The following is a 13,065-nucleotide window of genomic DNA, read 5'->3' as shown; positions in this document are numbered from 1 at the left end:
GAAAATCAATAGGGATAAGAGAGAAGAGGGAGGAGTCGCAGATCAGCCATTCTTGTCTTATGGGGTCCCAGCTGGCACAGCAAAAGAAAAAAAAAAACAAAACCCGGGCGTGAACGCGGGTGGAGGAGGGTGTGCGTGGGGGGGCGGGGGTGAAAGGGGGACCGGGGAGATTTACTATTGTCTCTGGCAGCCGCCGCGGGAGCCCGGGAGGGGGGCGGAGGCGGGCGGAGGCGGCGGCGCGGCCAGCGCACCATTCACTCCACCTGATCTCGGGGCGCTGTGCGCTGAGGAAGGCGCGGGCGAGCCGGAGCAGAAGAAGGAGGGAGGGAGCCAGCCGCTGCAGCCACCGCCGCCACCATGTCCTACCAAGGCAAGAAGAACATCCCGCGGATCACGGTGAGTCCGGGCGCCGCCGCTCCCTCCCTCCTCGCTCGCTCCCTGTCCGCTGCGCTGCGGGCGGGGTCGGCTCGAATCCCGCCGGCTTCCCTGGCCCGGTCCCCGGGGAGGGACGGAGACCCGGGGTCCGGGTGGCGGAGCGCGGCGGTCAGTCCAGCCGGCGCCACACAGACTGAGCGACCCTGGGGTTTGGGGAAAACAAAACAAAGAGGAAACCCAAACAGTGGCACGGAGAACTCTGGATTATTTATCCTCCCTTCCCACTGCCGGTAGTTCCCCAGGAGCGCGGGGCTCGCGGCTCTCCCAGGACCACTGCTCCGCCTGGGGTGTCGGTTTTTGCCGCCCCAGGTTGAGGTGTGCTTTTTGTCTAAGGATCCTTTTGGCCGTGCTGGGTTTGGAGAGATGACACCTTTCCCCAGGGGTACTTGGCAGCCCGACCGCGCCCCTCTCCCAGCTCCAGCCCCACGGCTCTGACCCCTGCGCCGCGAGGGTGGCAGGGTGTCTGGACCACCTGTCCTCGCCGTGTCCCCTTCTTGCCTGCGTTCAGTCCGACTCATGTTTCAATGTATCGTTTATGGGACTGGACAGCTAACGTGGCTGCAGTGGGAATGATCAACTTTATGTGTGTGTGTGTGTGTGTGTGTGTGTGCCTTCGATGCACTTTACATTTTTCATTTCTTTTCTCCCTCACATCAAAGAAAAGGCCGAGTTTTTAGAGCAGATTTTAGTTTACTGTCGCGGGCGCACGCTGTGTGCATGCAGTGTTCAACCCATTGTGTGCAACGGAGACACCGCGACCGGCGGGTGTCAGATGCGCTAGGGTGTGCCTAGGGCGGGGTGGAGAGGGGACGTGCCATTATCAGGTACAGAAGCCGCGTCTTCACCGGCGCCCAGCAAGGCTGGGATTCTGTGGTGATGCGCTGTAATGATGCCCCCAAATAGTAGGCACATATGGCAGGCTGGGATGGTCATTTACAAAAATAGAATAAATAAAAACTAACGTTTTTTAGTTTAGCACGAAGCAGTGCGGTTGTGCTTTGTCTATAGTGAATTGGATGGTGTGTGTGTGTGTGTGTGTGTGTGTAGTGGGGGAATGGGTGGCTACTCCATCTTTGTAAGCTGAACAAAGGAAGTGATCAGCTGGCCCCTGGGAGGCTCTGCAGCCGCCCTAGGGCAGAGCTTTACCTGCCACAGTAGTTGATTTGCAGGGTCCGCCAGGTTTTGTTGTGGGCATGAGTCTGTTTGCACTTGTTCCCTTAGGCTTGGAACATCCTGTGCGTTTGCGATTGAGATGCAGAACCTTCCCCTCTGCAGGCAGGAAGAAGCCTCCCTTGCGCCTACTATGTTTTATTGTCAAATGGTTTATTTCTTTTGCCGCACCATACCTTTTTCATGCAACTGAGCTTCACTTCACACAAATGCACCCCACCCCTACCAGCTTCCCAGCTGGTGCTGGGGAAGAAACACTCCCCAAGGAGAAGAGTTGAGGCCAGCAGGGATCCTTTTGCCTGGTAGAGGCTTTGGGTTTTAACCGATCCTCCTTTACCACTACCTGATGGCATTCACTTTCCATTATTGAAGAAACATCGTGGGTCTTTTACAATGCACAGTATTGTCTAGTGCTGACTGTCTTGTCTTTCCAACGAGCTGTGGAAATTATCATCCAAAAAAAGAAAGAAAGAAAGAAAAAAGAAAAAAAAGAAAGAGAAAAAGCTGATTGGGACAAAAGCTCAATTTTTACTTATTTCCCCAACTCAGGAGATTGAACCACAGCTCTCATGCTATTCTATGCTGGAGGTATGCCACATGTATCTGCCACTTGCTTTAACATCCAGTATATATTTGCTAGTTTTCCTGTTTGGGATAGGCAGAGAACCGATATTTTTTTTTCCTCCTAGACTGCAGTGGTTCTTCTTCTGGACTCAGCCTGTGACATGACATTGAGAGCCACACCCATTCTTCTAGGTATCATTTAAGCCACCTTTAAGGAAAGATAAGGAAATTCACCATTGATAACTTGCCTTAGGAGCTCCAGTAAATGTGGTTGTGCCCCAATCCCAGGGCCAGATTTGCAGTGGATTCCCTTTTGTTTCTGGTTGAATGATCTTCCCTGGGGTACATCCTTCATTTTCAGTGCGGCTTCCATCCTTTCTCTCTGTGTGTGGGGCGTGGTGCTGCATAGCAGCCTCTGCCTTGAAGCTGGGGCTGTATCTCCAGCAGCTGTTAACAGGAGTAGACAGTGGTTGTGAATTTCTTCAAACCAGGCTGCCTTGAATTCATTGGTTTTAACAACCAAGGGGATGAAAAGGAAGGGCATGGCAGGAGGCCGATGTTGGTCTTTGGGGATAAGGAATCCATTTGTAAATTTTCTCATGCTTCGTTTTTGCATTTCCATGAACAAGGAATCTATTTTAGAATAAAATATTTATGTATGTTTGCATGTCTATAGAAGATTATAATTGTCTATATACTGTGAAGGTTGAGGTACCTTTTCTAGATATAGTTGTAAATATAACAATGTAGACATAGATATTCATGTGCAGCAAATATGATTAAAGATCTAAGTATAACATATACCCCCTACCATCAATTCTAGTACATTTTTAAAATGGTAACATGGAATTTGAATTGAATTTTCTATGCCCTCTCTATTCCTTTCTGTGAAGGCAGCCCCACCCAGTAGCTGAAGTGTCACTACAATCTGAGGACTGGTGGGGGCAGTCTTTCTTGGCCTGGTACCCTTTGCCTTCCTGGGAACTACTTTCTACCACTGCTTTGGGTCCAAAATAGGATTGGTTGTTTTTGTTTTGTTTTGTTTTTTCCTCCTTCCACCTATTTTTATTGCCCTCCTGAGATTAAGGCATTCTTACTATCCTTGTTTTATTGGTTTCCTGTGGTAGGGCTGGAAATGAGGGGGAGATTTCTGTGTCCTTGTTGGAGTTGGCTCAGAGTAGCTACCTTTCTCCCGAGTAGCTCCCAAGACTTCAGATCTTCATTGTCCCCTCTCAGGGCAGCTATGTGGATTATCTGTTCTACCTCAACACAAGCCTTGCTTCTAATTATCAGAGACTGGCAGTTTTGGGGGTTCGACAGATAACAGCAAGGGATCTTCACTGTCTCGCGATGGGCCTGGTTTACAGATACATAATGATTATCACTTAAATGGATGAATTGATTTAAAATTGTTCCTAACAATAGCCCATACCTGTTGATTGTTTATTTTGTCAGGTATTATGTTTTTTTATGCCTTACATGCCTTGTTTCGTTGAATCCTTGACTCAGTCAATACTGTCTGAGAGGGACTATAGTTACCCCTATTTTACAAGTTAAAAAAATCTTAGAAAATAAAAAATAATTTGCTCAGGGTCAGAGATTTAGTAAGTGTTAGAGGCCGGACTTAAACCTACATACCCAACTGAAATTAAAATGCATGTCCCTCACCATCACACTCTTTTTGGTGTCTCCGCCTCTGCCTCTCTACCATCGCTGTTACTTGGCATTGGTAGGGCAAATGGTTTCCAGACCATCTGCACTGCTGGGAGGCATATTTTTCTTGTCACTGTCAACAAATCCCACAACACGGTCTTTCCTACCTTTTATATTAAGTACATATAAGAACACATTTTTGAAATAGTAGTCACCATCAATTCTACAGGTAGGAACTTTTGATAAGTTACAGTTATTGTTTTCCTCTGACATACGTTACAACTTGAAGCTGACCACAGGAATGGGCCAGGTCCTAATACTTAGGCACTTAGGTTCCAGTGTTTTATATGTATTTTCATATTAGAACCTCCACAGATAATCATTTCCCAGTTAAGGAAGGACATTGAAATATGGTTAGGTGAAGTCAGTTATTTAGAGTTGCCTGGTGAGAATATTGGGGCAAAGCTAGCAGTCAAAGCTAGGCCTTGTCCAGCTTCAAAGCTGAGGCTGCCGTGGTGCAGCAGCTGCCTCTTGGAGGCACGTGCAGCTGAGATGTTGAAAGTTGTGGAAACAGCTCCAGAATTCCCTCTAGGAGACAAATTACAGAGAACTGGTCTTTTGCAACCACTGATTGGATTTCTGTAAACATTGTCTTGCAGATAATGCATTTCTTTTGCATTGAAAGTTTGGTTGTGTGTGTGATATTTGGGAATTGCTGGAAGACTATCCCCAGTTAGGAATACAACTTGCAAAGTTCGGTCTAGGGCGTGTAGTCAGAGCTCTGTGATCTCCCTTGAAAGGGTGTGATTGTGAGTGTAGTAGGTGCCACTGGAATTTATTTTCTTTTTCGGAGAAGTGAAGGGACCTTATGAACTGAAGTAACACCCAGATCTCTGCAGCAGTTAAGCTGGGGGCCTAGAACTAGACTAGAGCTAGAAGAAGGGACAAATGCAATCCGACCTTTGGATCTACGCATTCCTCTTGCTTCAATGGGTGTCATTTAAGAATTAGAGGAAAATATTAGGAGATGGAGAACTCGAGTTGAGGAAACCAAAAGAAGAGGAGTCATGGAAAACCAGCTCTCTCTGTGCAAGGCATCTTGAAAGGGGAATTCCAGAGTCAAAGACAGAAGAAAAATAGCAAACACTTAAGAATGGAAAGCATCTTAGATATCTGATCATGGAAGTCTCAGCCCAGGCCCTGCCTAAAGTGTTCATTTGTTACTTTAAATTTTGAGCAGGTATGTGCTGATTCTTAGCCAGGTTATTCCTTTTCCTCAAATACTAGGAGAAGGCCTCGGGTATAGAAAGAGCCCTGAATATTAGTAGCTGTGACCAAGCCAGCTGGGCATTGGGAGGAATTCTGAAGAAATAGATTTCCTGAGAGAATTCAAGTCTATGTGGCAAGACCCTCAGTTTGTAAATAAAAAGCCTTCCTGCTTATTGCACTGAGCTACTAAGAGGCTCAAACAGTGGCCATGAAAGTGGTCTGTGAACTCTGGATGTGTTCAAGAGAGCAGATGCTGATTTATATTTATAAAATCTCAACTACTTTGGAATGTGGAAATTAATAAAAGAAGACTTGACAATGGTCTGGTTTAGAAAGAGACTGCTTAGGAAATGATTTTGTAAAAATAAGAGTTTTCCAAAACAAAAATAAACAGTGTTATATAAAAACTTTTTTGTTGTTGTTTGGTTACGTTACAGTGTTCCTAAGAATTTTATGCTTGTCATCTCTGACAGTCCGATACAGGCCATTAGACCGCCTTTGAACTTTTGATACAGAGACTCTCCCTTAACCTGAATAGAGGGCATTTTCCTAAATTAGTTGAACTCTGTATCATTTTTTAGTCCTGATCACCTTCTAGCCTAGAGTGACACATGTTATGAAGATCCTTTCAGCTGTTTCTTCATAACTCGTTTTTTAGTGGCTTGTCTGCTCTTTTTTCTTCAGTTGGAAAAAAATAAAACTAAATTTGAAAAGAACAACAACCAAAAGAAAAAGAAACCCCTCCTGTCCTAATGGGCCCTCTGTTCTTTACCTATTGACGTATTTTATAGGGCCATTTGTGTTTGCTTATTACATTTGAAAAACGGCAAAATGTTTACAGTAGTAGGAATGGGTCTCTAAGGTGTAAATGTTTTCATCCTTTGATGAAATCAGTGCATCTAATCAGAAGGAGACAGGAAATCTGAATATGTCATTACCTCTTGTGATGGATATTTTTGTTTGTTTGTTTGTCTTTTGTTTTTTGAGACGGAGGTTTGCTCTTGTTGCCCAGGCTGGAGTGCAGTGGCGCGATCTCAGCTCACGGCAACCTCCGCCTCCTGAGTAGCTGGGATTACAGACATGTGCCACCATGCCCAGCTGATTTTGTATTTTTAGTAGAGACGGGGTTTCTCCATGTTGGTCAGGCTGGTCTCGAACTCCCGACCTCAGGTGATCCACCTGCCTCAGCCTCCCAAAGTGCTGGGATTACAGGCGTGAGCCACCGCACCTGGCCTGTGATGGATGTTAATAGGAGAGGCGAACTGCTCCCTGGTTACTCCCTCCTCAAATCAATGCTCAACTTTGCCTTTTCTCCCACTTTCTCTAGGCAAATGAGAAACAAATAAGAAAGACCTTGGAAAACCCAGAGAAATCGACTCCTGTATTTTCAGACTCCTTTTGCTGTGAAGTCCCTCTTTCATCAACATATGCCTATTTCAATATACGAAACACAGGTATCCTCCCATCCCTCAAAAAAAGCCAAAGCTAGTTTGGTGGAATAGAATGAACCTCTCAATTTGGCCTCTTCTTTTGGTTCCAGTCCCTACATGAAGCCCAGTATAAAAACTACTTTTCTTGAGGAACTTTCTTCTGTTAATTAGATTGTAGGGAACACAGTGGTAAGAAATATGGGACTAAGCATGGTGGAGCTATTATTGTTAACTGTCTTAGTAAAAGCTACATGGATTATCTCATTTAACTCACAGCAACTCTTATAGCTACAGTTATTAACCATCATTTTGCATTCTGGAGAGAGGCTCAGAGAAACTAAGTAATTTGGCTAAAGTCACAGAGCTGAAAAAGCAAGATCCTGGGATTGATCCCTGCAAAGGTGAATTCGTTTCATAGGCAAGAAAGCAGTAGTTCCATAGGCACAGGTGACTACCTCCTCCCGCCATTAGCCATTATCTCCAGCTGTCCACACCTGTTAGCTCCTAAATGTGGGTCAGTATTCACAGGGTGGAAGGATTGGGGATGGTCTGGCCAACCCTGTCACATCACTATTGGAACAACAAGTGAGTTGTGTGTCCTCTTGACAGTGGTTCATGCATTGCTTCTGCCAGCTGTCTGAGTTAGCTTCTGGCTTTTGCCCAGGAGCATGTATGAGTACAGGGTGGAAAAGCAGATGCTGTTTTTCTGCCTTGCTTCAGAGCAGATCTGGGTCTAAGGCCCTTTCTCACTCTCTATCCCTGTCTTCTTCCCAGACATAGCCAGGCTGTCTGTTTCCCTTCAGTCACGCGGAGAAACATTAACAGGACACACCCAGCACTTTAAGCTAGATGGGGAAGCTCCACAGTAGAATGGTCCAGGAACTTATTTGGAACATCTGGAATTCAAGGACAACATTTCTTATGGCCTAATTACTATTTCTTTTCTCTGGAAGTGCTGGACAATGAGATTTTAAGGGTAAAACGAGATTTTATTTTTTAAGAGAAGAGTTCCTCGGACTAGAAGAGCAAAAGAACCATCTTGTTCTTGGATGCGGAATAAGGAAGCGAACCCTGGAGGGAGTATCAGCACACTGTGGTTCAGGCCTGCCTTTGCCTCTAATTTACTTGTCACTTTGGGCAAACCCTTATTATCCCTCTCAGATTCTGCATCAGTAAAATGAGGGCATTGAACCAGATGATCCTTGAGGTCCCTGCCAGTGCAAATGACCCTGTGAGCCAGCCCCTCCTCACTTTGTTCCAAATTCACAGAGAGGAGTTCTAAGGCCTTCCTGTGAGGGAAAAGAGAGTAGGGAGAAAGTGGATGAGAGCGACCATTGTTGGCTGAAACTCAGAGGGACCAGCCAACATCTGTGTTGGATATAAGGGGCTTTGGTTGCTTTTTACACTTAAAATCCCAGTCTTTTTCTCATTCAGGGAGTAGACTTAATTAATAGATTTTGTGCAGAGGAGAAATGGAATAATGATGACTGAGATCCTCTGCCTAGTAGAGCGTTAGTATTAATTCAGATGAGCATTATTAAAGTGATATCATGATTCATTTGCTGTCACATACAGTCTTTCTTTAGGATAAGGCTACTATTGATAAGGGCATGAAGGCGATAATTGCCCAAAATCTAGACTGGCCAAACAAACAAGAAAACAAACCAAAAACAACTCGGAGTCTGTATCTGCTCACCAGGCTCTTTTTTCAGCTGCTCTTGCTAATATTTTAAATATGATGGCTGCCATCCAATGGAAATAATCTATCCCCAAAGGCCCAATCATGCCATGTACATGCCATGAGGATAGGGATGGTTTTTGTTTTGTTACCACTGAATCTCCAGCACTTAATCTTTGGTTGTCACATTTTAGGCCCTCTGTATTTGCTGAATGAGTGGATATATTTAACACTTACCTGCAGGAATGATTTCAAGAGAGAAGATCACCTGAAAGTGTACCAATTTGTTCTTGTACATAAGCTTCCCTTTGACAACTTTCTAGAATATTAACTTCTAAATAAGGCCAGACTCTTAAGGCATAGGCTCACTGGGCCAAGAGAAACATGACAGCTCTTTAGCAGAACAAGCAAGTCATTGTAATGCAGGGCCTGACCTGGGCACATGTGCCAGAAAGTCCATCCATCACTTGGACTTCTTTCTTGTCTGGCCTCCAGTCCTCTCTTTCTTCCAGATTCTGCATCTGGGCTCATTCTGAGCTTGTTTCAGGGGCCTACCTGGATACTTATTGCCCGCAACAAAGACATCATTTCTCTTACTGCAAATGATTTAAAAGAATTAATGCAGACCTTTGTGTCATCTTTCATATAGAGGAAACTGTCACCATGACTCTTTGAACCAGAATACAACATAGATCTTAACTGAGGTCTCTTTCTGCCTTTGCACATAAACTACAAAGTCATTAGAGTTATTAGCAGCAACTAGATAGACCAATCTGCATTTGTAAAGCAAACTTGGTATTTTGGAAGTATTGGTTAAGAAGCAGCTCATAGTTCTTTTTGTTTCCCTATTAGGGCTGGACATTTACATGGAATGGTTTTGTGTCTGTGTGTTTCAAAAGATTTTTAGTCTCTTACCCCACTGCACCTGTCAGCTTTCTCTGAGCTACATTTGGAGCTATATTTATTACTCGTTTTTATTCTAAATGTAATTCTTTGGTTTGAGGGGTGGGGCCAGTTAACACAGATTTTACCAGGCTTATCTCTGGGTACAAACCAGAGAGTTTATGGTTTCAATAGGTTTATGTGTAATGGTAATCACTAGAGCCTTTTAAAGGGAGGACAAAATGGGAGAATCAAAGTATATTCATGGAACCAAAAACCTTTGATTAGAAAGTGTTTGAAGAACTATGTGTGTTATAAGAGTGTCATATATAATATAATCAGGTATGATAAAAGCATTTTGCTATTTTTTATTGCATAAAAGATATTTATTGACCATAAGCTCTGGCAAAAGTTAGTTTAATAATAAGAATAATTCACATTTATTGTACCCTGTGTAAAGTGCTTTTTATTCATTATCTCACTTAATTATCAAAACAACTTAATTAGGTAGATAGATTTTTCACCAGGTCTTTCTTTCCATTTTATTGATGAGGAAATTTAGAGAGATTAAGTAATTTGCCTAATATCACACAAGGCTTAAATGATGGAACCAAAATTCAAACTTAAGTTTATGTGACTTAGAGCCCCCATTCTTAACCCCACGGTATGGTGCTACCTTAAATTATCCCTCCGGAGGGATAAAACTTATCCCTCTCCCACCTCTGGAGTCACAAGACTTTGATTCCAATTGGAGTTCACTTACTTCAAGTCCAGGGGTAAGTCCTTCTCTGCACCTGTTTCCTATAAGGTATGAGTGGTGTAGGTTATGGGGGACATGGAAAACAGTTGGTGCCCCTCTTCTGCAAGGGGGATGGACTCCTTAGCACTGCTTGGCATCAGGAAGCCCTCTAGCCCTCCTGTTAAGAGCGGCTTTGTTTCTGGCATGTCCAAAGCTGCTCCACACTCTTATACTTACACAAACAACTTGCCAGGGAGATTCCCGCCACTCTCAGCATCTTTGCATTGAATTAGCAAAACTACCAATTAGGGATTCTTCCTAATGTGAATTTAAATGCCCCCTTCTCATTTCATACTCCACACTGCATGCCCCATTCTCTTAAATATATCTTAAGTAAGATTCTTTTGAGGTTTGACTTACTATGGCTCTGTAAAATTCATACTTTCAGAGTCTCCATGGAGATAACTTTTTTCTTTATCTCTCCTTAAAAAAAAAAACGGGATACATGTGCAGAACGTGCAGGTTTGTTACATAGGTATACATGTGCCGTGGTGGTTGGCTGCACCTATTGACCCATCCTCTAAGTTCCCTCCCATCACCCCCCCAACCCCCAACAGGCCCTGGTGTGTGTTGTTCTCCTCTCTGTGTCCATGTGTTCTCAATGTTCAACTCTCACTTATAAGTGAGAACATGCGGTGTCTGGTTTTCTGTTCCTGTGTTAGCTTGCTGAGAACGATGGCTTCTGGCTTCATCCATGTCCCTGCAAAGGACATGATCTCATTCCTTTTTATGGCTGCATAGTATTCCATGGTGTATATGTACCACATTTTCTTTATCCAGTCTATCATTGGTTCTATGTCTTTGCTATTGTAAATAGTGCTGCAATAAACATACGTGTGCATGTGTCTTTATAGTAGGATGATTTATATTTCTTTGGGTATATACCCAGTAATGGGATTGCTGGGTCAATATTTTTTTTAAGTCTAATGCCCCATCTTACGAATAATAAAACCAACACCCAAGTGGTACCCACCTAATTAGTGTTTTTGCTACTATCTGTTTTACTGTGGGACACAAGGATTTTAAAATTAACTAAGGCTTTTTTTCCATTACAAAATAAGTATGCTGGTTGTAGAAAAATTTACCAAAATCACAAACAATAAGGATAATAAAAATAAGCTACAATGAAATTACTCAGAGAGAACCACTGTAAACTTTCAGTATACCCATCTAGATTTTTTTCTTTTGACTATATGTGCCATTTATTAAAATGATTCCACATATTGTTTACGCTGTTTTATGCCTTACTTTTCATTGCGCAATATATTACGACATCTTTCCATGTTTTAAATATCCTTCCATAATTTAATTTTTAATAGCTATATATTATTACATTCCTTGGAAAATCTAGTTAAATGAATCTCATTTTTTTTGCATTGTTTTGATTTTTTCCGAGATCTTTGCATTAACAACAAAAATGAAATGACAGATTTATTGTCGGTTGTTTTTTAGTTGAAGCCAAACTAAAAACTGCCTCAGGATGAGAGGTTGAGTAATCTTCCCGAAGTCACTCAGCTCACGAGTATCAGACTACAGATTGAAATCCCAGTGTCTTTACTCTTAGCCTTATATTCTTGTCACCACTCATTCCTTCATTAGTTGTGCCATTTTACATGGAAAATTCTGCTTTCTCTCATTTCCTCCCGCTCTTGAATGAGCACATTTGTTTTCTCACCACCACCTTTGCCTTCCTCCCTGTCTTGCTGAGGCTGTTGACATTTGTAGAGGTACACTGTGTCTTGGGACCTGAAGCTACGCAGCTGGAGAGGAAACATGGCCAGTTCTTCCCCACTCCTTACTGGCTCAACCTATAAGCTTGGAAGCTGGTTTTAATTTTACATTTTCTGTGTGTATGTGTGTTTGTTTTTAAAACTTTTTTCCACTTAATTCTTTCAAGGAGACCTTTATTTGAAATCATGCACTTTTTCCCGCAAAGCGAATCTGTGCCTCAAATCTTGATGAGATTACTTTGTTTGGGGATATTGATAAATTCATAGTGGGGTTTTTGGTTTATCCAATTAAATTGGTTTAAATTATGGCCTTATAGAGAGAAAGGGCCTTAGAAAACTTAGAGAGTTTTAAGGCAATTGAATATAATCTACTTCTAGGGACTTCATCCTGGGTTTATTCCACAAAGAAGGTATGTTTTGTTTGTTTCCTTTTCATTTCACTTACTTCATTGCATGCTCTATCTCAGAACACTTTTTGCTATGAGAAATTGTGGGAAAAAACAGCCTTGCTTGGCTAGGGGCAGGAAGAGAAAAGGGACCTGTTATTCCAACCCCTTCATTTGAATGATTGAGAAAATGTGGATCAAAAAGGGAAAATAATTTGCCAAGGTCATACAGTAAAATAGGTTTAAAAAAGTATGAGGCATAGGACTCATTTTTCCTTGCTCTTCTGATAACTTTTGTTATGAGAAGTTATAGTGCTTTTCTCGTAATTTTGTTGAGGAAGGCAGAGAGTGAGGGGGAGAGTGAATTATGTCCCCTACCCAGTAATTAAAGTCTTAACCCTCAGTACCTTACAACATGACTGTATTGGAGGCAGGGTCTTCAGAGAGGTAATTAAGTTAAATGAGGTCATTAGGATGGGCCCTAATCCACTCTGACTGGGGAGTTTTATAAGAAGAATAGATTAGGACACAGACACGCACAGAGGGAAGACCATGTGAGGACACAAGGATTAGGGGAGTTTGATCTATATACCAAGGAGAGAGGATTCAGAAGAAACCAAGCCTGCTGACACCCTGATCTCAGACTTCTAGCATTCATAACTTTGGGAAGATAAGTTTCTGTTGTTAAAACCATCAGCCTGTGGTACTTTGTTATGGCAGCCCTAGCAGAGTCATAAAGGGAGAAAGTGAAGAACAAAGAATGAAAAAATTAAAAACTTAAAACTTGAGAAGTTCTCAGAGAGCAGAAAAGGGAGCCTCAAATAAAATTTATAAGAAATTATGGCAGGCCAGAGCCCATGCTAACTGATTTTCAACCATAATTGTGTATATGGCATTTCATTCAATTCTATTACCATGCCGAGATCATAGTTATTATTAACCCACTTTACAAATGGGGAAATTGAAGCTCAGAAAGTTAATTTATCTCAAGTTACATCATTATTAACTAACTGGCAGAACTAAGTCCAAATTCACCTCTTGTCAGCCTTGAAAACCCTCACTTACTGTA

The 13,065-nt window shown here is 42.7% G+C and overlaps 1 protein-coding gene across 3 annotated transcripts in view; it reads left to right on the top strand.

The window, feature by feature from the left end:
* Positions 1-13,065, top strand: part of DPYSL3 (dihydropyrimidinase like 3) — a 119,507-nt gene that overhangs the window by 57,075 nt on the left and 49,367 nt on the right. The window contains exons 2-3 of one of the 3 annotated variants that reach the window (XM_008954480.6): positions 191-396; positions 6,419-6,545. The exons of 1 other annotated variant lie outside the window; for it this stretch is intronic. In XM_008954480.6, the coding sequence (XP_008952728.1) occupies positions 6,519-6,545 (27 nt within the window). In that variant the 5' untranslated portion in view covers positions 191-396; positions 6,419-6,518. The remainder of the gene's footprint in view (positions 1-190; positions 397-6,418; positions 6,546-13,065) is intronic. One more of the 3 variants, XM_003829069.5, reaches the window with a different exon arrangement.

This window comes from Pan paniscus, chromosome 4 (assembly GCF_029289425.2).
Source record: "Pan paniscus chromosome 4, NHGRI_mPanPan1-v2.0_pri, whole genome shotgun sequence".
Classification (NCBI taxonomy): Eukaryota; Metazoa; Chordata; class Mammalia; order Primates; family Hominidae; genus Pan; species Pan paniscus.
This window is presented reverse-complemented; position numbering and strand designations above follow the sequence as displayed.